The sequence below is a fragment of the Monodelphis domestica genome, chromosome 6 (genome assembly GCF_027887165.1).
Source record: "Monodelphis domestica isolate mMonDom1 chromosome 6, mMonDom1.pri, whole genome shotgun sequence".
Classification (NCBI taxonomy): domain Eukaryota; kingdom Metazoa; phylum Chordata; class Mammalia; order Didelphimorphia; family Didelphidae; genus Monodelphis; species Monodelphis domestica.
The window spans coordinates 218,831,820-218,854,462 of NC_077232.1; the positions used below are offsets into that span (position 1 = coordinate 218,831,820).

The window sequence follows — 22,643 nt, forward strand, 5'->3', positions numbered from 1 at the left end:
TTATACTGATTTTTTTTTTTCTAAATTGAACTGCTAAGCCTTAAGTTTAGAGAGGAAGACCTAGAGATCCAGAAGGGGAATTTGTTTCACTTCCAAGTTTCACTTGGATGAAGGGTTATTTCCTATTAGCTTGAACTTAGTGGTTCCTTGCTATGCATTTCAGCAACAAGTGAAGGAAGCAAAATGAACTAAAGCAGTATACCCACAACTTAAAAAAACTAAGTATATTTAGAAATACATGAGAATTTTATTCATCTAGTTGCAACACCTTTACATTTCTTGTATTTTCAGTTCTTTCTTGCTGCTGATTCCCTTTACATTAATCATACTTCAATTAGAAGAAAGTAACTGTTTTGCATGATAGAAACTCTGGGAAAAGATTTGGCAAGGATAATGAAATTTCTTTTACTTTTATATTTTCTTTATTTATCCATTTTCCCTACAAGTATTTACTGAAAGCTTACTATTGTGAAAGAGGGAAATGTCCAAAATGAATGGAAAAAGACTAGATTTGAAAAGCTGTCTCATAAAAAGATGAGATGGAATCCTGTTGCCATTTGGGGGATGGGATGGAACATTCCAGTCAAGTTAAAGTTGGAGCAGCTGAGAACTTTTTGGTACTTTTTCTCTCTTTGGCTTGAAGAGAGAAGGAAGAAAATCCTTACTGAGAAGACAGCATATAACCATTAATCCTTTGCTGAGAAACAGAAGACCCAGTCCATTCATCAATGATATTATTAGGATAGAGATTTTTCCCTTAAGGGAAGGCAAGAGCCTATTCTGAAGAAGATTTATACCAACCATATCTCTGAGACAAGAAATATCAATATCTTGACCTCACCAAAACATTAAAATAGTCTGGGATGTAGTCCTATACTCCTGTTACAAACTCCTAAAACCTGTAGAGGGGAAAGAGTCAGGGACTTCCTGTTTCCTCTACCCTCCTTATACCTCAACCCTTTTATCCAATAAATAGATATTTTGGTTCTACTGAAGACTTAATCATCTTCAATGTGCTGGGGAGGGGGGAGGATTACAAAATACATCAACTAAGATGAAAGAGACTGAAAGGGATTTTCACTTACTCGTCAGCTCTAGTCAGATCTATCTCCATAGTTAAACAGCTCTACCTGGGGAAGGGGAGGAAGAAGTGGTGCTACCTTTTATCTATTCCCTCTTTCCCAAGTGTCTGTCAATATTTTGGTTCCTTCTTGATTTCCCCACTAGTACACTATGTATACATACTATGTAACACATTGGGAGGAATCTGAGAGATCTTTAGGACATGCTCTGTGTACTCAAAGAACTTGCAGTCCTAACTTTTCAGTCCAGTCCAAGATTGACTTTTTGGGAGAGACAGAGGGAATATGCATTTATTAAACATCCTCTAGGTGCCAGGCACTGTGCTAAAATGTTTAAAAGTTTTTTATCTCATTTGATCTTTATAAGAATCCTGGGAGGTAAGTTCCATTATTAACCCCATTTACGTTGAAGAAAGTGAGGTAAATAGAAATTGTCACTCAACCAAGATCACAGAGGTAGTAAATGCCTGAGGCCAGATTTGAACTCTCATCTTCCTGACTCAAGGCACAACTCTATCTATCTAGCTGCCATATAAAATGGTATATGATTCCAGCTTCCCTAATTCCTAGATTTGTGAACTTATCAAAATTGTTAATTTTCTTGGGTCTCATTTATCTATAAAATAAGGAGGCTTGGCTATATGATCTCTGAGGTTCTTTTCTGTCTACGTCTATTTTCTTATGATTAAGTGTCAAAATGAGTGACAAAGGGACTTAAAAGAGAGAGAAAAAAATCAATGTAAATGGAAAAATGTACATAGTTGTACATTTCCCCCATTACTGAGGCATCCCTGCTGAAAAGGATGTTCCTCAAAAGATTTGTAAATTCAGCACAAATAATTTTTCTGTTTTATATTTATTGTTTTTTTGGGAGTGGGGAGCAGAACTCTAAGAAACATTACTTTGTAGAAATATGTCAAATTCAACTACATAGTAGGCAGAACAATTACCTTTAAAATTGGGTCTGATTCTTGCATCATAGCCCGATGTCCTGCCCATTAGTTTATCCAAAAAATCAGATGGTGACATTGGTGTACTACGTGATCTTGCACTGTCAGTCTCCTTTGTGGCGACCAAACTATTAAAAAAAAAAAGATCCGTATTTCATGAAATAGGAAATTGTGGTTATAGAAATGAAGAACCAGTAAGGTTATTAAAATTCCTTTAGAAATGAAAATATCTATAGACCAGTTAAACAAACTGAGATATACACATAGAGGGATTTTCATTAAGCAAAACTGTTAGGATTGTGAGATTTACACGATAAGGCTTTATTTTGAAGTTCTACCTTCTCAGTTTGTACAGATCCCATTTCCACACATAAAATAGAGAACTAAGTAATATTTTAGAAAGAAAATTATTTGTATCATTTTTAAAATGGAATTTGTATTCCCAGTGTATGTAATATATTTTGAGACATGCTCAACTAAATCATACCCTGGCAATCACTTCAAAGTCAGAGCAAAACTCATCAAATAATCAGACTTAAATAAATTAAAATACAATGTATTTTAATAAAAATTAAACAACACCTATGTAATTATTGAGGAACCAAGATATAGTATACTATAGATAACAAAGAAACCATAAAAGCCTATGTCAATGAAATAATTATCTAATTTTAAAAGTTCATTTATGCAGAAAATATTATTTTTCTTTTTCTTCATTTATTCCAGCTTTGTGAAATTATCTCAATTGTAACCTTATTGCCCCTCAAGGAACATATAATTATATTTTTTTCTCAAGGCAGAATACTTCCCAAGTTAGTCATACATTGGACTATATCAACAAACTTTTGTTCTTCTGTCTCAAAACCACTGCATTATTAATCAAATTCAGAAATCATTTGTGTCAAGAAAGGAAAGTGCTATAATCATTGTCTGTACAAGTAGATATTGTATGATGAAAATCTATGCCAAGGAATACTCACCCAAATTTTGGTCTTATTAATATTTATTTTTTCTTGTTTCACTTATACAATTTTTCCAGATAGGAAATATATGACTTCTACCTCAATCTCTTTCTAGCCTTCCAGAGTCATTCATTACTATCTTTAGCTACAGTGTTTCTTCATTGGTCAGTCAACAAATATTTACTGATTGCCAAACTATGTTAAAGGAACAGTGGCAGGACTGACATCTTCTTTTGGCCTTCCAATGACTGTATCTCCCCAGGTTCCTATTTGCTTCTTTTGAACTCAAGACCACAATCATCATTTCCCTGGGTGCTAGCAAATCTCCAGCTTTCAGCTATAGGCTAATATGTTACCTCTATGTTCATTCACAATCATTGACCTTTGAACAATGCAGTAAATTAATTAAAATGCATACTACTATTATGAAGTTTTATTTTGGAAACCAACATCACCATGGTCTTCTTTCAATAAAGAACCTAACAGTGGTAAAGTGTTTAGTGTAGAAAGGGATCATAAAGATCATATTTCAACTCTGTCATTTTACAGCTAAAGAAATTTTAATCTTGAAAGATAAAATCCAATGTTGAACATCTATGAATTAATTCTTTGTTATCATATATGTGATATTATGTCCATGTGCTATCTAACACCATGTATGGTAATGAATCTTCATCATGTAATATTTACTAGGAATATTGGCTCACGTACTTTCCCCAAAATTAAAAAAACAAACAAACACCAGCCCAGTGGTCTGAATTAGCTCTGAGTACAATATCTGAGTTAATCACTAAGAGATGCTCTGTTTGAGTTACCAGCTAAACCTTTCAGTTACTCATTACATGTGCTCATAGACTAGCTACTCTCTTAACAAGTTGAATCATTGCCCTAGTCCATATCCAGATTGTTCAAGTTTCTAGGCCACCCCTGACTTAGTCGTGCTACTCTGCTTAAAATCATCTTTTAATGCTTAGTTGTTCTGAGTTGGTTTATCCTTTGTGATTGATGGGAAGGAAGAGCAGGTAAATATTTCCATCAGCTCAGCAAATCTGAAGGTTTCATCCCCATGAGCATATCTTCACTCCCTACCCAGTCCTCCTGATTTCTGGAATAGAAATCAAATCAAAATAATCAGTGCTGCTAAGGGGCAAAAGGGTATCAACATACTCCTATCTGGCTCCATTCATCATAACTATAACTTTTCAAATCAAAGTACCAAGCTACTGTTCCATTTATGTTTTGTATTTTCCTGTTAGAATATAAACTTGAAGGTAGAGACTGGCTTCATTTGTGTATTTGTAACCCTAGTGCTGTACACAGAGCTTGGAAATAGAACCTTTTTTTTCCAAACTCTTACCTTTTGTCTTAGAATATTGACTACAAGGCAGAAGAGGAGAAAGGGTTAAGCAATGAGGGTTAAGCAACTTACACAGCTAGAAAGCATCTGAGGGCAGATTTGAATCCAGGACCTTCCATATCTAGGCCTGGCTTTCAATTTCTTGAGCCATCTAGCTGTTCTGCATAGTAACTCTTAACAAATGCTTTTTCATTAAATCATGCAAGTGCATTAATCTTCAATGATATTTTTCAAATAAATACAAGCTAATTTTTCAATAATCTTGGAATGAGAAGAAGTGAATGTAACTGGATGGAGAGTTGGCTTTGTCTCAAGTTCAGGGCCTGACTCTGACACATACTGTCTCCATGACCCTGGGCAGATTTTAAGAAACTCTCCAAGTTCATACATTTCAGAGAAAGAGCCAGCCTAAACTGGCAGAAGGGAGTTTCCTTATATGGAATATTCCTCTATTAATAGAATCACAGGTCCAGTCCCTCTACCCCTCCTTTGGAAAGAAAGGCATTAGCTATATATCTAAACCTAGGGAAATATTAAGTCTGGTTTCTCAAAATTCCTCATCCTCACCTTTAAAATATGCAGAATATTGGGGCACAAATGCTTACTGTCATTCAGGTCAACACCTCTAATTTATTTGACAAATTCTTAATCTTCTTGCTTTGGTAACATTCAAAAAGCACTTCAGTACAATACACAGACTGTGAAAGGATGGAAGTTAAAGAAAGGATTGCTCAAATCACTGATAACTTTATTTCTGAGTAATTTTAAATCCATGTGGTAATATTCTTTTATTCTTTTTATACATGTGGCCATTCTTTTGAGTATTAACCACATGCATTCAGACCAATGGTAAGACAACAAAGGTTATACTCAGGATATTCCTTTGGCACAAGGCTCAGCATGACAATTGGCATGTCAGTCAGTATTCAGTGAGTGCTGTAAGCATCTTTAGAAATATAATCGCTTCTAAGAAGCTTACAGTTTAATAAGAGAAACAGAAAAAATACAAAGAAAAAGGGTATATAACACATTTCTTTTTTTTTAATGCTAATATAATCCTTACAGTAAATCCTCACAAAAAAAAAATGATCATAAGTGTTTGTGTTGGGGGTTGGGAATGGCCTGAACAGATTTTGTTCTTAAGCTACAATGAAATAAACCCTGATAAACAGAAATAAGCAAGACATAGTTTTACATATATATGCATATATAAAATCTCTTTTTCAAATGATGCCTTCTCTAGTGAATGGAGGGGACGGAGAGAGATACCCAGCAATTGTAATGTAACAAAAAATAAATAAATAAAAAATGAAAACAAGCCTTGGATCTGGAGCAGGAGAACCTAGGACTGCCATTTGCTATTCCTGTAACTTTGCTGGGCAACTTATAACTTTTCTGAACCAAAGTTTCCCCAACTCTAAAATGATGGTGTTGGGCTAGATGCCCTTCAACATTCATAATACATCTAAATTTGGGTTCCTATCACTATATAAGCTAGGATTCTTATCATTCTGAGAAGAGAGGAGAATGCTTTGGGAAATGAGAGTATTGACATTAAAATATTTTTAAAATTTAATTTTTGCCCTACCTTTTCAGGTCATTTTCAATATTTATTCTTAGTGAGCCTATTTTATAATGTAAGAAGTTAATTAAAAAAAAAACATTTCCTCCATGAAATAATCTGTAGTTATATTCCTTATTTGTCTTCTATTTAACTTCTCTGGGATTTAAACTTCTTAACTGTAAATTACATGGGTACAGACACTGGAACTGAGATTTTATTGCTCTAGAGACCTGCCAGATTGCTAGAGGTCTACTAATGCAGCTTGATACATTCTCTGAAATTGATTACTTGCCTAAGATCATAAAGTCCATATAGGTCATAGGCAGGATCAGGTAGTCCTGGCTCTTATAACCTGCTACTTAAATGATATAGTAAAGTTTTATCTACTTAAGTCCCCAAAGTGAGAGATACCTTATAAGCCATCTAGTGGTGATTATTCTAAATTACATTCATAACTTCCATAGATAAAGATCATCCTTGGTATGTGATAAAGTGTATATGTGTAATTAGGGCATGATATTAATAATTCCATAATATTAACCATTCACACCCCCCCCCCATAGAATGATACCAATATGGCAATGACTGAAATGTAATATTTCTCCTTTTAGATTCTTCAGAGAGAGGAAATATCAATTTGCAGGCTAGATCTGGCCCTGCTTTCCCATTTGGGAACTTTTTAATGATACAGAGTAATCTTTGTAGCAGTCCACCCCTGGCTATGGGCAAGGGAAACAGTTAGTATGTACAGAATGGCTTAGAAGAGAGCATGCTCAGTCTTGGGCATGGCTAGGAAAGCCTCTGACCCTTGACCCCAGTTTCCCCTAGGTGAGGCGGGAAAACAGGTTTCTTTGTGCTCACCTGGCTAAGAGAAACCACACCTATACCTTGTCGTTAATCAATGATAATCATCCCTATGTATCGTGTATATTTGCATATCAAAGACATTAAAAGCAGAGCCACAACAATCTCCGCCTTCTCACTCTCTTGGATCTCAGTTCTCACTGATGCCTGTCCTTGCTGGAGCAGCTCCATCTTTAATTCCTTTCCTTCTCTATCTCTCTCACCTGGGACCTGGCCTTCAGCCAGGCACTTTCTTTCCTCTATCATGTCTCCGACCTGTGTGGTACTGAATCTGGATCTTTGAATGGAATAAGCTTTCTGAGTAGTCCACTGATCAGAGTTTTGCTGTGGCTCCATTATAATTAATAAGGCCTGGTTTCTGACTCATTTCTGCCATCTCATATCTCTAACTTGGCTCCACCATGCCCCTCGTGGTATTCAAAACTTCTATCCTTCCTCTATCTTCCTACCTTGTGGCTTCTCGCGGGTTCGGGTAGCCACAATCTTGCACAAGAAAAATTTCACTAGGGAATATATCATAAATTTAGAGCTGGAAAGGAATGAAGAGATCATCTAATGTACTCTGTGAACTTTACAGATGATGAAACTGAAGCCCAGAAAAGCAAGAAGTTTCCATGGTCACGCAGGTAGCAAGTAGTAGAATAGGGGTTATAAATAAGATATTCTGACTTAAAATCCAGCTGCTTTCTGCTACTCCATGTTGTCTGACCAAAGAGTCTTTACACACACACACACACACACACACACACATAGATTGCACACACAAATACAAATTCACACATCTGCATATGCATAGTACACAAATACATATCTATAAAGGTATGTATATATCTAAATGCACATCTATTCATACACACATGTGCATGTATACATGTTCAAGCATATGTATGCATATACATAATAATGTACATATACATATGTATATATAAAATTATTTTTCTTGCCACTACTGTAGCTCATTTGATATGTTGCTTTTCCTCCTCTCTAGGATGTCTACTTTTTTTCTACTAAGAGAGCCCAGTCCTTGAATGCTAATAAAAAAGTAGTTGAATATTTGTGAATTGTGTTTGAGTTCATTTGAATTCTGGGATAATTAACATTTCAAAGGAAGGTAATATGAAACTATATGTTGAAACCTAACAATACAATTTCCTTAAGCAGTAATATTTGGTTGCTACTCATATAGTACACACATATGTATGCATGTATGCATGTACGCATGAATATATATTTAGGAGTGTATGGGGTGTTCAGGGAGGAGTAATATCTTTGGTATGGAGGGCTTGTCATGCCCTCCTAGGGCAGCTCTCCAGCCTCTGACCCCCCACCTGACACCCAGCTCTCACTTGTGGCTCCTAGTAGCTGCTAGCATGCGGCAGAGGCCACACCCCGGGCAATGGCTTCGACAGGCTGGCTAAACCTTGTGAGGGTAGCCATTAGGTTGTCGTGGACCCCTGGTGAACTAGGGCTTTGCTCACCCAGCATGTGAAGACTGTTTCGGCGGAACAGGCAGAAGAAACCAACAAGAAGGTTCAATGGCTGAGATGGTGATACAGCAAGGCACTGTGGAGTGCTTAGGGCGTGTTGGAGCACAAAAGACAACATGGCCATCCAATGCAGCCGAGGAAGTCTCCAGGTGTAACGACTTTTAGTGCCAATGGACCCAGGCTTCCAACGCCGAGAGAGTGGGACTGTCTCTGTGCATCGACTTTTCCACTTAAATCTTCACACACAAGTGTCTTTGTGCACAAAAACGCACAAAGACAATCATCATCCTCGGTTACCAAGAGACTACTAATATATGTATTTATGTGTCCTGGTATATATTAGTCATAAGACTTCAACAATATATTACAAAAATTATATATTACAATGAAACAATTCTTTACTAGGCATGCAAGGATGGTTTAATATAAAGAAAATTGTTAACATAATTGATTATATCAACAAAAAGTACCAAACAAAACAAAAATCATCATATTATAGCAATCTATAAAAAGCTCTTGAGAAAATATAACATTCATTCCCATTTAATTCATTTGAAACTATAGGTGTCAACTGATTTTTCCTTTAATAAATATGTATTTAAAATCATCAACAAACACTATCTGTAATGGGAAAGAAATAGAACCTTTCCCCATTAGATCAGAAGTAAAATAAAGATGACTATTATCACCAATATTATTTAATATTGAACTAGAAATGCTAGGAATAGCTATGAGAGGGGGGAAAGGAATTTGAGGATATCAGAATGTATACAGAAGTAATAAAATTACCACTTTTCTCAAAACTATATATATTTTATTTAAAATTTAAATTATACCTTAGTTTAGTTAGTGGTAGTCTCTCGGTGACTGGGAATGACTATTGTCTTTGTGCAGTTTCATCTACAGTGTACCCTCATGTGGCTTTGGAGTCCAAAGACTGAGGCGCAGAGTTTGTGGCACATGGGGCATGGGACGCCAGTTGTTATGGGAGGTGCGGTTGTGGCCTGGTGTCGGTGTTCACGCACAGCAGCAAGGCGTCGAAGTCATTCATCTTCAAAGGTGGTGGCAGCCTGGTTAATGTAGGTTTGCCAGCTGCTTCTGACAGAGGCAGCAAGTTCTAGTTGCTTTGGTGTAATGCCAGCCCACTTCAGATTTGACTTTAGCTGATCCTTGAATCTTTTCTTTGGTCGGCCTTCTTTCCTGAGTCCAGCCGACAGTTCACCATAGAATACCTGTCTTGGTATTCACTGTGGGTTCATGCGGTAGCTGAGTTTTGAGGACCATTACTTCGATGCTGGTGGAGTTGGCTCTGTCAAGGACTTCCTGGTTGGTGATTCGGTCCTGCCATCGGATCCTCATGATTGACCGGAGAGAGCGTTGGTTGAATTGCTCCAGCTGTTTCATGTGCTTCCGGTACAGTGTCCATGTGTCGCAACTGTACAGGAGCGAGCTGAGGACCACTGCGTAATACACTTTGAGCTTCGTCACAGTGCTTACACCGCTGTGTTGGAGGACTTTGCAGCGCAGCCGCCCGAGTGCCTGGCTGGCCTTTTGGATCCTGGCATTAATCTCGTGGTCTAGGGACCTGTCGTTGGCAATGGTGCTGCCCAGGTACTTGAAAGTGTTGATTTTAGAAAGCTGCAAGCCGTCAATTGTAATGCACGGCTGGTTAGTTGGCCTCCCTGGTGCAGGTTGGAACAGCACCTCTGTTTTGCTGAGGCTGATAGTCAGGCCAAACAGTTTTGTTGCAGTGGAGAACCTGTCCACAATGGTTTGGAGATGATTTTCTTGGTGGGCCATGAGAGCACAGTCATCTGCAAAGAGAGCTTCCAGGATGAGTCTCTCTGTTGTCTTTGTTTTTGCAGTCAGGTGGTGAAGGTCGAATAGTGAGCCATCCAGTATGTATTTGATGTAGACGCCCAGGTCTAGATACATCACAGCATGTTATAATACATGGGTGAAAAATAGGTTGAATAGTACCAGAGTGAGGACACAGCCTTGTTTCATGCCATTGGAGATGTTGAAGCGATTGGAAGTCTCTCCACCACATAGGACTTCCCCTGTCATGTCGACATGAAAGAGCTGGATCAGTTTGACGAATTTTGCTGGGCAACTGAGCTTGCTGAGGATCACCCACAATGGGTCCCTGTTCACTGTGTTGAATGCCTTTGTCAGGTCTATGAAGACAATGTAGAGACCTAGGTTCTGCTCAAGGCATTTTTCCTGCATTTGCCTCACCATGAAGACCATGTCAATGGTGCTGCGATCTGGTTGGAAGCCACATTGTGATTCAGGCAGGTTCTGCTCTGAAACAGATGACAGGAGTCTGTTGAGTATAACACAGGTGAGGATCTTTCCAGCAGTGGAGAGTAGTGAGATGCCTCTGTAGTTGTCACAGGCTGCTCGTGAGCCTTTGTTCTTGTATAGGGCTACAATGAAGGCATCTCTGAGTTCTGGGGGCATGTCTTCCTCTTCCCATATGCTGGTCAGCACTATGTGGAATGCCTGGAGCACCTTTCCATTTAAGGCCTTGTACACCTCAGTTGGGATCCCGTCTTTACCGGGTGCCTTGCCTGCACTCATTTGTTTAATGGCTTTTTGGACTTCCTCTATTGAAGGAGGGACGTCAAGTTGTTCAATGATGAGGTTTTGGGGGATCTGGTAAAGGGTACTTTGGTCAACTGAAGAGGGTTGGTTGAGAAGCTGATTGAAGTATTCTTTCCACCTGTTGCTGATTCCTTTTTTTTTTTATGAGTGTCACCGTTAGAGGATAGCAAGGGAGTGGTGGTGGGTTTTAATGGCCCATAGACAGTCTTGAGGGCACTGAAAAATTGTTTGTAACTTTTCGTATCAGCAAAATGCTGGATTTCTTCTGCCTTTTTTTTCCCACCATCGGTCTTGCATCTTCCTGATCTCACGCTGCACCTTGGCTTGGAGAGACTTGAATCTGTCCTTTTTAGGAGCAGAGTTTGGGTTATTTTGCCACTCCATAAAGGCTTTGTTCTTTTTGCTCAATAGGTCTTCAATAGCAGTGTTGTTCTCATTGAACCTCATTGAACTGGTGGTTGGGCTGTTTGGGATCTAGGACTGCCTTTGATGATTCCTTCACTGCGTCTCTGAACTGGTTCCATTTCTCAGTTGAGCTTCCAGTGAGTGGTCCCTTGGCATATAGTTTGTCATCCAGGCAGGACTGGAATGTTTGCAAATAAGATGGATCTCTAAGATGACTCACATTGTAAAATGCGCGAACTGTCTGGGTGCATTTTGGATGGTGAGGCACAATGCACATTTGAAGAGCCGCTCTAACCAGTTGGTGGTCTGTCCAGCATTCAGCTCCTCTCATGGCTCTGGTGATCTTTACATCCTGGATGTCTCACCGGTGTACAATGATGTAGTCAATGAGATGCCACTGTTTTGATTGTGGGTGCATCCATGTTGTTTTATATTTGTTCGCCCTTCTGAACACAGTGTTCGTGATGGTGAGGTCGAACTCTGAGCATTTGCTGAGGAGCAGTAGGCCATTGTTGTTCATTTTGCCCATGGCGTGTTTGCCGAGCACTCCTTTCCATCTTTCATGGTCCTGGCCAACGCGGGTGTTGAAGTCTCCCAGTAGTATCAGCTTGTCATTTGTGGGCACTGAGTGCAGGACGGCACTCAGGTCAGAGTAGAACTGCTCGATGGTCTCCTCTGTGCTGGTCAGTGTTGGGGCATATGCGCTGATGATTGTGGCATACCGGTCTTTGCTGAGAGGCAAGTGGATCTTCATGAGCCTGTCGCTGATGCCCACAGGCAAGTCTGGCAGCTGTTTGAGCAAACTGGTCTTGATGGCCAGGCCAACACCATGGATTCTGTCTTCATTTGAGGCTCTACCTTTCCAGAAGAAGGTGTATCCAGTGGTGGGTTCGCTGAGTGATCCCTCTTCTGGTAGGCGTGTTTCACTTAGGGCTGCGATGTCGATGTTATATCGTGCCAGTTCTTTACCAATTAGAGCTGTTCTTCTCTCAGGTCTTGGGGTATTCTCTCTGTCAAGTAATGTCCTGATGTTCTATGCTCCTAGTAGGAGTTTCTTTGTATTTTGTTTCTTTTGATTTCGACCACTTAAAGGGATGACCCGCCAGCCGTGGTGTGCTGACTGGTGTTTGTAGGGCAGGCAATGTTTGGGACACCTTTTCTAGTCCCCTCCCTTGATTAGGGTGAGCAGTGCTGTCCTAGAGGGGGCTGCTCAGTCGCCCAGGATGCTGCCAAACGTCCCTGCTGCCCTACAGGGCTGAGCGACCACTGGTCCATGGGCCACCTACGTGCAGGATCCTGACTACAACTGCCAGTGGTCACCTCCACCTGTTGCGTCGCCACTCCCCCATCGCTGCAGGTCTTGAAGAGGATAGATGAGTGTGCACAAAGATACTTGTGCATGAAAGAGATTTAAGTAGAAAAGTCGATGCACAGAGACAGTCCCACTCTCGGCGTTGGAAGCCTGGGTCCAGTGGCACAAAAAATTGTTACGTCTGGAGACTTCCTCAGCTGCATTAGATGGCCATGTTGTCTTTTGTGCTCCAACACGCCCTAAGCACTCCACAGTGCTTTACTGCGTCGCCATCTCAGTCGTTGAACCTTCTTATTAGTTTCTTCCGTCTGTTCCGCCGAAGCAGTCTTCACATGCTGGGTGAGCAAAGCCCTGGTTCACCAGGGGTTGATGACCCGATGGCTACCCTTACAAGGTTTAGCCGGCCTGTCGAAGCCGTTGCCCGGGGTGTGGCCGCTGCCGCATGCTATCAGCTACTAGGAGCCACAAGTGAGAGCTGGGTGTCAGGTGGGGGTCAGAGGCTGTAGAGCTGCCCTAGGAGGGCAAGACAAGCCCTCCATACCAGAGATACTACCCCTCCCTGAGCACCCCATATACCCCTAAATAAATTATACATAATGTATACATTATATATAACATATATTATATACTAATTATATAATAAATAATAGAGATTTAACTAATAAATAATTGAAGTCATTAATAATTTTGGCAAAGTAGCAGGGTATAAAATAAACCCACATAATTCATCAGTATTTTTATATGTCATTAACAATGTCTTTCAGAAGATAACTCATTTAAATTAACCATAGAAAGAATGAAATACCTAGGAATATATCTTCTAAAACATGAACATATTTATGTAACACTTTTTATACAAATAAAGTCAGATTTCAAGAATTGGAGAAATATTGATTGTTCATGGATGGGCAAAGCCAATATAATTAAAATGACAATCCTATCCACATGTCAGTTCACAACTCCACCAACAGAGTCTTAGTGTCATAATTTTTTCATATTCCTTCTAACATTTATCATTAATTTTTTTGTCATGTCAACTTGTACATAACTTTTGATCCAGCAATGTTAGGTTTATGTCCCAAGATAGTAAAGGAAAAACAAAAGGAAAGAAACTATATGTTCTAAAACATTTATATAAGCTCTTTTTGTGTTGCCAAAGAATAGGAATCTACAGGAATGTTCATAAATTGGGGAATAGTTTACACATTGTAATAAATGATTCTAATGGCATTCTATTGTGCCATAAGAAATGACAAACAAGATGATCATATAAAACAAAACAAAACAAAATCTGGATAGACATATGAAGTGTTGTACAGTAACAACTATATGCTATGATGATCAACTGTGAATGATTTAATTCTTATCAACAAGGCAAAGATCCAGAAAAATTCCAAGGAATCTAAGGTGAAAAAAGATATCCAACACATTAAAGATACAGATGTAGTCTGAATGCAGATTGAAATATAAGATTTTTTGTTTTTTTCCTTCATGGGTTTTTTCTAATGTAATAAAGATGTGCCTTGCTTTATAACATAATAAACATGGGCATATATTATATAATACAAGGATTAAAATAGAGGTTTTGACTAAAGAAGAGAGCATCTTTTAGTAATTTGTTTTAATGAGGATATAGTAGAGTTGTAAATTAATATTATCTCTTTAAGTCAGAGAAAAGAAAACTTCTAGCAGCTTTTAACAATTAACTATATATGTATACACATACACACATATATATGTATGTAGATAGATAGATAGATAGATAGATAGATAGATAGATAAGAGGAAAGAGAGATTACTAATCCCCAGGGGTGCCAAAACTTTTTACACAGGGTGCCAGTTCATTGTCCCTCAGACTGTTGGAGGGTTGGATTATTTAAAAAAACAAACTATGAACAAATCCCTATGCACACTGCACATATCTTATTTTATAATAAAAAGGTAACACATATAATATTTAAAACAAAGAACAAGTAAATTTAAGCCAATTGACCATTATTTCAATGGGAACTATGGGCCTGCTTTTGGCTAATGAGATGGTCAATGTGCAGTTCAATATTTGTCATTGCTAGCCTTAACAAGTGAGGCAAGCATGCCTCAATTAGTCTAGATCTGGTTGGAGATTTCAGATGTTTCATTCTGGAAAAAGTCTGTTTCACAGACATAAGTGCTGCCAAAGATGGTTGCCATTTTGAAGGCATGGATCCTGAGATTAAATTTAGCCCCCAGATTGCCACTCACCATGCTGATTTCTTCCATTGTGCAGCCACATAATCCTTTGTGTGGCACCTTGATCTCATTCAGTTACTCTCAGAACAAGATGCCCCGCAAAGGATTGTCACCAGAAGTAGTACTGTATGTGAGTGACACCACACTTTGCATCGCTGTCACATACAGTACTCCAGGAGCACAGGATGCAGATGCATCCTGCGCTCCTTTCACTGACCACCAATGAAAGAGGTCCCCCTTCCAGAAGTGTGGTGGGGGCCAGATAAATGGTCTCAGGAGGCCACATGTGGCCCATGGGCAATAGTTTGGGGACCTCTGTTTAACCCTATAAATATACCTAAAATTCCTAATACTACCTAAAATTTCTAAAAACCCTACTCTAACTACCTTCAAGGACAGGATCTTCTGCCTGACCAAATCAGGCCTAATTTAACCTACTCTACCTAAAATTGATTCACTAACTATGTATCTACTCTAATAAATAAATAGCCACTACCCATGACCTCCTTAAAATAAAGTTTAACTGCCAGTCACCTCTTGCCTCAAAGACAGACTCCTTCTCCCTCAAGATCCAGGGGTTAAAGATCAGTTTTAGGGCTAAAACCCAAAACAGTAAGCTCAGGCCTGCCTTTATATAATTAAATGCCAATACACACTACCAGCAACCAAGCCCCAACAACCAACTCATGCCCAAAACCCAATTTCCCCACAACTTCCAGCCTTAACTCTTGCAATTCCCTGACCAATTATCAGTAACTGACCTTCCTAACTGTCAACAACTGACAGCCTGCAACTGATGCTTGCTCAGCAGGTATCTCCCTGGTTCCTACTTCCTGTCACTATGGTCTGGTTAATCCCTACACATCACTATGGTAAGAGGACCTCCAGGTCCCCCATTAAGTTAAAGAAATTAAAGAATTCCTTTTTACAATTATATATATATATATATATATATATAAGATTTAATGATTAAATTTAACTTTCCCCTGATTGTGAAGATTTAAATTGTAACCCCTGACTTTAGAACACCCTACTTAAAGTTGAGTTTGGAGATCTACCCACATATAGATCTAATAACCAAAAGTGTAAACATCCCACTTAATCATTGAGTGAGAGGTCTGTGACCCATATGTGTGATAGTAGGTGATGGGTGATAAAGCCGTCCTAGAGCAGAGTATCAACTGTGATTGGTAGGTGTAAAATTGGGGGAAGACACAGGAAGTGATGCAGGAGAAAATGTCTTTAAAAGAGAGTGACAACTTCCTGAAGAAATTCAAATTCTACATGCTTTGGAGTTCAGTTGAGGTTGCTGAAAAGAGGCAGAAGGACCTACTGACTAGGCCTGAGAACTGACATGTGGTGAGTTAAAAGCTGACTCTTAACTGCTGGTTTTTCTCTGAAGAGACCACCCTCAGGAAAGATCTATCCTCTTGAGAAACTTCCTGGGTCCTTGACTTTGCCAAGGCTATCTGAAACCAACTGTCTTGCAGTGGGTGAGGGAGGCTGAGATAAATTACTTAGGCTATATCTTTAGGCTAGACTTTAGGCTAGATATCTTACATTATCCTTTCTCTTATTTCTTCACTCTTAATACAATTTGTAAATAAATTATAAGTAAATCTCTTTGGAATTAAATAAATTCCTGGTGACCACGCTGTTAAATAATCCAGTCCAACCCTTTTATAAATAACCTCTTCCCCCCCTTACTATATTATATATATATATATATATTATACCACATACATTCTTGGGAAAAAGGAGGTAGTGGACAGGAGGAAGAAAGCATAATGAGATACATTATTGGGTATTTCTAATGTAGTTTTTATAGTCACTTATGATGATTTATTACATATTCATAAGAAATAATTTGCATTATATTATTTTCACATGTTGTATTGTTACATATAAAATGCAATTAAAGTAACAAAAAAGAAAGTTCTGAATAAATACCAGTTGGTTGATTAAAAGTATTTTAAAACATTAAAGATTGAGTATAGGGCCATTCTCACCTTTCCCATATTTATAAACTTCTAAATAGTAATTTTAAGTTTCTTTGTAATGCAAAGATGATGTGACTGACCCATTGTGGGTACTATTTCAGTTTTTTAAAATTATTTTTTCTAAGGATGGTGATATATTTATACCATATGTTTATCATTAATTCAGTTATCCTACTAATTCATGTGAGGGGGAGGAAGCTGGGGGCTCAATTTTTGAGATAATGATACCAAGGTACTGTTGATTTTTATGTAGTAAGTACCCTAACATTCTGAAGTACTTTCCCAAGTGGGTTAATAACTCCTCTTCCTGGGTTTTTACTATTCACAAGAGCCAAAGAGGGCTATACACTGTTGACAAACAAGGTCAGGTATAGGGTCTTATCTTACTCCTACAGACTTATGAAGCTACCCCAAATAATGCAGATTGATGTAGGTTGGAGTTTTTCACTTAGTCTCCCATTCCTGTTTTGTATGAGTGGAAAAGAAAGTGAGATTTTTAACATACTTTGTGTGTATGCTTTTTAATCTCATCATACAAAAGTTATCTTCACATCTGTGCTTTATAGAGAGTGCTTGGCATGTAATAAGCACTGATTATCAATTAAAAGAGCATTCTGAACCCTAACTGGAAGAGTGTTTCTTATAACTAGGAACAATCATCTTTCACTTCCCCTAAACTTTTCCTCAGAAGAGTGTAGAAGAAAATAAGATTAATTTTCTTTTTCATTAAGGCAAACTAATCCTTTATAGCTTTAAGGCTGAATAATTGATTAATATCAAGGTGACTAATCCCTTTTCATTTCTTTTGACATTCAAAAATCAACAGTGCAAGAATTGCATTAAATTGAACTAAGTGAGAAAAAAAAAGATAGAAAGAATACCACTGAATTCATATCATTTTCCATGCTTGCTTTTTCCTTTTGGATGAATAATGACTATTGCTCATCAAAGACTAGAATAAGAGAGTACAGGCTCTTCTCCTATAAATGGGATATTTAATCACTTGTTTTATTTTCTCACTAAAACAGCTGGGCTTTGTTGTTGTTCTTCGCATATCACACTGTTTGATTTTTCACATGAAATGACTTGTGGGAATAACTGGCACACTGCTGTTATAAATATCAATAATGTGTTTTGTCTGCTGTCTTAGATTTAGTTACAAATGCAAAATTTTGTATCTGATATTTATTGAAAGTGTCATTAAATTCAAGTGGTCACTAAGGGGCTATAAAATATGTATCTAACTGTTATGAAGCTCATCATTATTTTTCTAATTATTTAGCATAAAATGTTAAAAAACAAATTTTATTACTATGTAAAATTATTCAATACAAAACAACATACTTCAACTCAAAGATAATTTGAATTATATAAAACCTAATGGAATTCCAGATACATTTTCTTACTTTTCCTTGTCAATCCCTCAAAAGAAATCTTCTAGTAGACATAAATATAAAGGATTGAGAACTTCCAGCAAACATAGCTACAGTTTAGACATAAGAATCTATCTCTCCTCTTCACCTACCAATATAGACTACCTTAAAAGGCCAAAAAAACCCACCAAATTCATATAAATTAAGGGACTCAAAAGCAGGGTGCAGCATTGAAGGTATATTGGATTTGGGCATTTCCAAAATAGAAGGGGGTGAAATAGCTTCCACCAAAATGTGAGATGATCTACCCTCTCCCAACCTAAAATACAGAGTCAGTGCACTAGGCTCAGAGTGAGCATGAGCTAGAATGAGTGAGCAAGTGAGGGGCAACTGACTAAGACCACCAAAGACCTACCCCTGAGAGCAGTTAGACTTGAGACCCCAACAGGCATGAGAGCACAGACCTTGGTTGTAGAGATAGTGCAGAGAAGGGCAGTAAACAGTAGAAGCTCCCTACTTTAGTGGTGGCCTCAGGCAAAAACTTCACTTCTTAGCTCTATACACAGAGAACCTGCCCTCCTCATTCAGACTTTTGACTGGAAAGGGAAGAAAAAACCAGCATAGTGATGGCAAAAAATGCTAAGGAAAAACAACTTCCCAACACCAGGAAGAACAAAAATAAGGTTTTGACCCTGGATAATTTTTGTAGAAGAAAAATCAAGACTACAGAGGAAATAGAAGAGGAGGAAAAACAAATGAATGCATCCAAACCTTTTAAAAAATGGAAATTGACCACAAGCTTTTGAAGAATTTAAAATCAGAGCTTATGAAAAGGATTGAAGAATATTGGTAAAAAAAAATTGGGAAATATTTCAAAAGAGAAAATAGCAGTTTAAAAGACAGGAACTCCCAATTGGAGGAAGAAGCCCAGAAATAAAATGAAATGATAAATACATTACAGACCAAAATTAAACAGCTAAAAGCCATGAAAAACAGAATAGACAAAACTGAAAAGGAAAATTAAAAGATTATAGTGGAAAACCAGTCTTTAAAGACCAGAATCAGGCAAATAGAAGCAAATGATCTTGTAAAACAGTAAGAATTAATGAAACAAAATAAAAAGATTGACAAAATTGATGGAAACATGAAATATTTCACTGAGAAGATGACTGACCAAGAAAATAGATCTGGAAGAGACAATTGGAGAAACACTGGTCTACTTAAAAACCAAGAAATAAACAGAAACCTTGAAACCATTCCACAAGGAATTATCTTAGAAAACTACCCTGATATTTTTGAACAAGAAGACAAAATACATAGTGAAAGAGTGCATAGAACACCATCTACACTAAATACTCAAAAGACAAACCCCGTAAATATAATTGCCAAATTTAAGAGCTTCCAACCTAAGGAAAAAAATTTAACAAGAAGCCAAAAAAGAGATAATTCAGATATCAAGGAGCACCAATCAGGATCACACAAGATCTAGCAGATTCCACACTAAAGGACCTTGAGGCTTGGAATACGATATTCAGAAACGCAAGAGAATTGGGTCTTTAATCAAGGATCAGCTATCCATCAAAACTGACTATATACTTCCAGGGGAAAGAATGAGCATTCAACAAAATAGAAAATCTCCAAATATTTGTAAAGAAAAGAAAAGAACTAAGTGGAAAGTTTGATATCCAAATACAAAAATCAAGAGAAATATGAAAAGATAAATAAGAGAGAGGAAAGGAGGGAAATGGTTTTTTTTAACTTAAAGTTTCTTCTTTAATGACAACAATAAGATAAAATTATTCATATTAATATATGGAAAATGTTCTTTGTAACTCTCAAAAATTATATTCACTATTATAGTAATAAAAAGAATCATTCATAGGTATATATGGGGGTAATAAGTGGTCTAAAATGATATGCAAAAAAAAAAGAGAGAGGGGGGAATACAAAATAGCACTGAGAAAAACTTGAAGGAATAAGATGAATAGGACAATCTATGTCACACAAAGAGTCTCATGGGAAGTGTAGGAGAAGAATACGATTATAATAAGGAGAGGAAGAGAGTTCTAATAGGAAATACTTAAATTTTATTCTCAGTGAAATCAATTCTGAGAGGGAAGAGCATCTAGATCAATTGGGGTATTGAATTCTATCTTACCCTACCAGGAAAGTGAGAAGGCAAAATTTAAGGGGGGGGGAGAATGGAGCAGGGAGTACAAAAAAAATGTAAAGGAAGTAGGAGGGAATTTCATCATCATGGTAGTCTCTCGGTAACAGAGAATGACAATTGTCTTTGTGCATTTTCATCTACAGTGTACCCTCATATGTCTTTGAAGTCCAAAGACTGAAGCGCAAAGTGTGTGGCACATGGGGCATGGGATGCCAGTTGTTATGGGAGGTGCGGTTGTGGCCTGGTGTCAACATCGATGTTGTTCATCTTTAAAGGTGGTGGTGGCCTGGTTAATGTGGGTTCTCCAGCTGCTTCTGACAGAGGCAGCAAGTTCTAGTTGCTGTGCTATAATGCCAGCCCACTTCAAGTTTGACTTTAGCTGATCCTTGTATCTTTTCTTTGGTCGGCCTTGTTTCCTGAGTCCAGCTGACAGTTCACCATAGAATACCTGTCTTGGTATTCGCTGTGGGTCCATGCGGTAGCTGAGTTTTGAGGACCATTACTTCGATGCTGGTGGAGTTGGCTCTGTCAAGGACTTCCTGGTTGGTGATTCGGTCCTGCCATCGGATCCTCATGATTGACCAGAGAGATTATTGGTGGAATTGTTCCAGAGTATTGTTCCAGCTGTTTCATGTGCTTCTGGTACAGTGTCCATGTCTCACAACCGCACAGGAGTGAGCTGAGGACCACTGCGTTATACACTTTGAGCTTCATTGCAGTGCTTACACTGCTGTGTTGGTATACTTGAAACAGAAGGATACACATAAAGTTAAAATATGGAGCTAGAGAAGAGTCAGTAATACTTAAAGTTATACTATATAAATGAGTCCACAAAAATCATCAAATTATCCATATATTACCAATGAAATTCAAATGTAAAAAAAGAAATTCTACTTAAAATAACCATAGATATTATAAAATAACTGGGATCCACTGCTAAGACATATAAAGGAAATATGTGAACAAAATTTTATTATATTTGTTGCTCAAAAAAATAAAAATCTATACAACTAGGGAAATATTAATCAGGCATGGGTAAACAGTGCTTATATAAAAATGATATTACCTAAATGAATTTACTAATTCAATATCAAATTTGTCAAAATATGAAAGAATTAAAGTATAGAGCTAGAAAAAAATAATAAAATTCATCTAAAGAAAAGAAAGTTGTCCAAAAATATCAAAAGAATAAAAAAAATTGTGGAGAAAAGAGCCTTAACTATTCAATTTAAAGTGATATCAAGGAGGTACAATCAAATAAACAATACCATATTAGATAAAAATAGAATAGTTGTTCAGTCAAACATTTTTAAGTATATGCTAAATAGAAGGAAATCAAATTAGCTCAGCAACTTAGAGTCTGATAGACCCAAAGTTCTGTGCTACTGTAGCAAGAGTGAATTATTTGACAAAAATATGGGAAAATTGATAAGTAGTCTGGCATAAACCAAAAACAAAATAACTCACATCATATACCAACGAAAACTTTAAATGATTAATTATTTTATGTATAAAGTATGGTATAAGGAAATTATTGAATCATGGAAGAAATTATCTACCATATATTTGGGTGGGAAAAGAGTTCATGATGAAACAAAGATTGGAAAGGTTTGCAGAAAGAAAAAGGAATAATTTTGATGATTTAAAATTGTTTTGTCACAAATGAAACCAAAGAAGTATAAAATAAGAAGAAAAGCTAGAAACTGGAGGAAAAATTTGCAGGATACTTTTCTGACAGATATCTCATTTCTTTTTCTCTATTGTATAGGAAAATGAAACAAATTTATGAAAGTAACCACTAATTTCTGATTGATAAATAGTCATTAGGTATGCATAAGGAGTTTTCAGAGGAAGAAATGTTAAAAAATTATTAGTAGCCATTTGGAAAAATAATCTAAATCACTAGTAATTAGAGAAATGCAAATTAGGACAACTTGTGGATTCCATTCCATAATCATCAGAGTGGCTACAAAGGGAAAAAATATTAAAATGACAAATGCTGGAGGTAATATGGGAAAATAGATAAATTAATGCACTGTTGGTAGAACTGTGAGCTTACTCTACTTTTTTGGAAAGCAATTTTCAAATATACCAAAACTTAATAAACTGTACTTACCCAAAGACATTGCTGGTAGGTATGTACTCAAAATGAATCAAAGAAAGAGTACAGAAGTTCCTTCTAGGAGTAGAGTTAAGATGGCAGAGGAGGACAGAACATCTCAAGGACACAATGAGGATCCCTTTCAATTAATATTTTAAAATGCCACAAAAATTAAAGGAG

General features: G+C 37.4%; 1 protein-coding gene across 2 annotated transcripts in view; it reads right to left on the reverse strand.

Annotated features, from left to right (window-relative positions):
• GLRA3 (glycine receptor alpha 3) overlaps positions 1-22,643 on the reverse strand; it is a 303,344-nt gene that overhangs the window by 167,196 nt on the left and 113,505 nt on the right. For both annotated transcript variants that reach the window (XM_007496097.3, XM_056802930.1), the window contains exon 2: positions 2,033-2,160. In XM_007496097.3, coding sequence (XP_007496159.2) covers positions 2,033-2,160 — 128 coding nt within the window. The remainder of the gene's footprint in view (positions 1-2,032; positions 2,161-22,643) is intronic.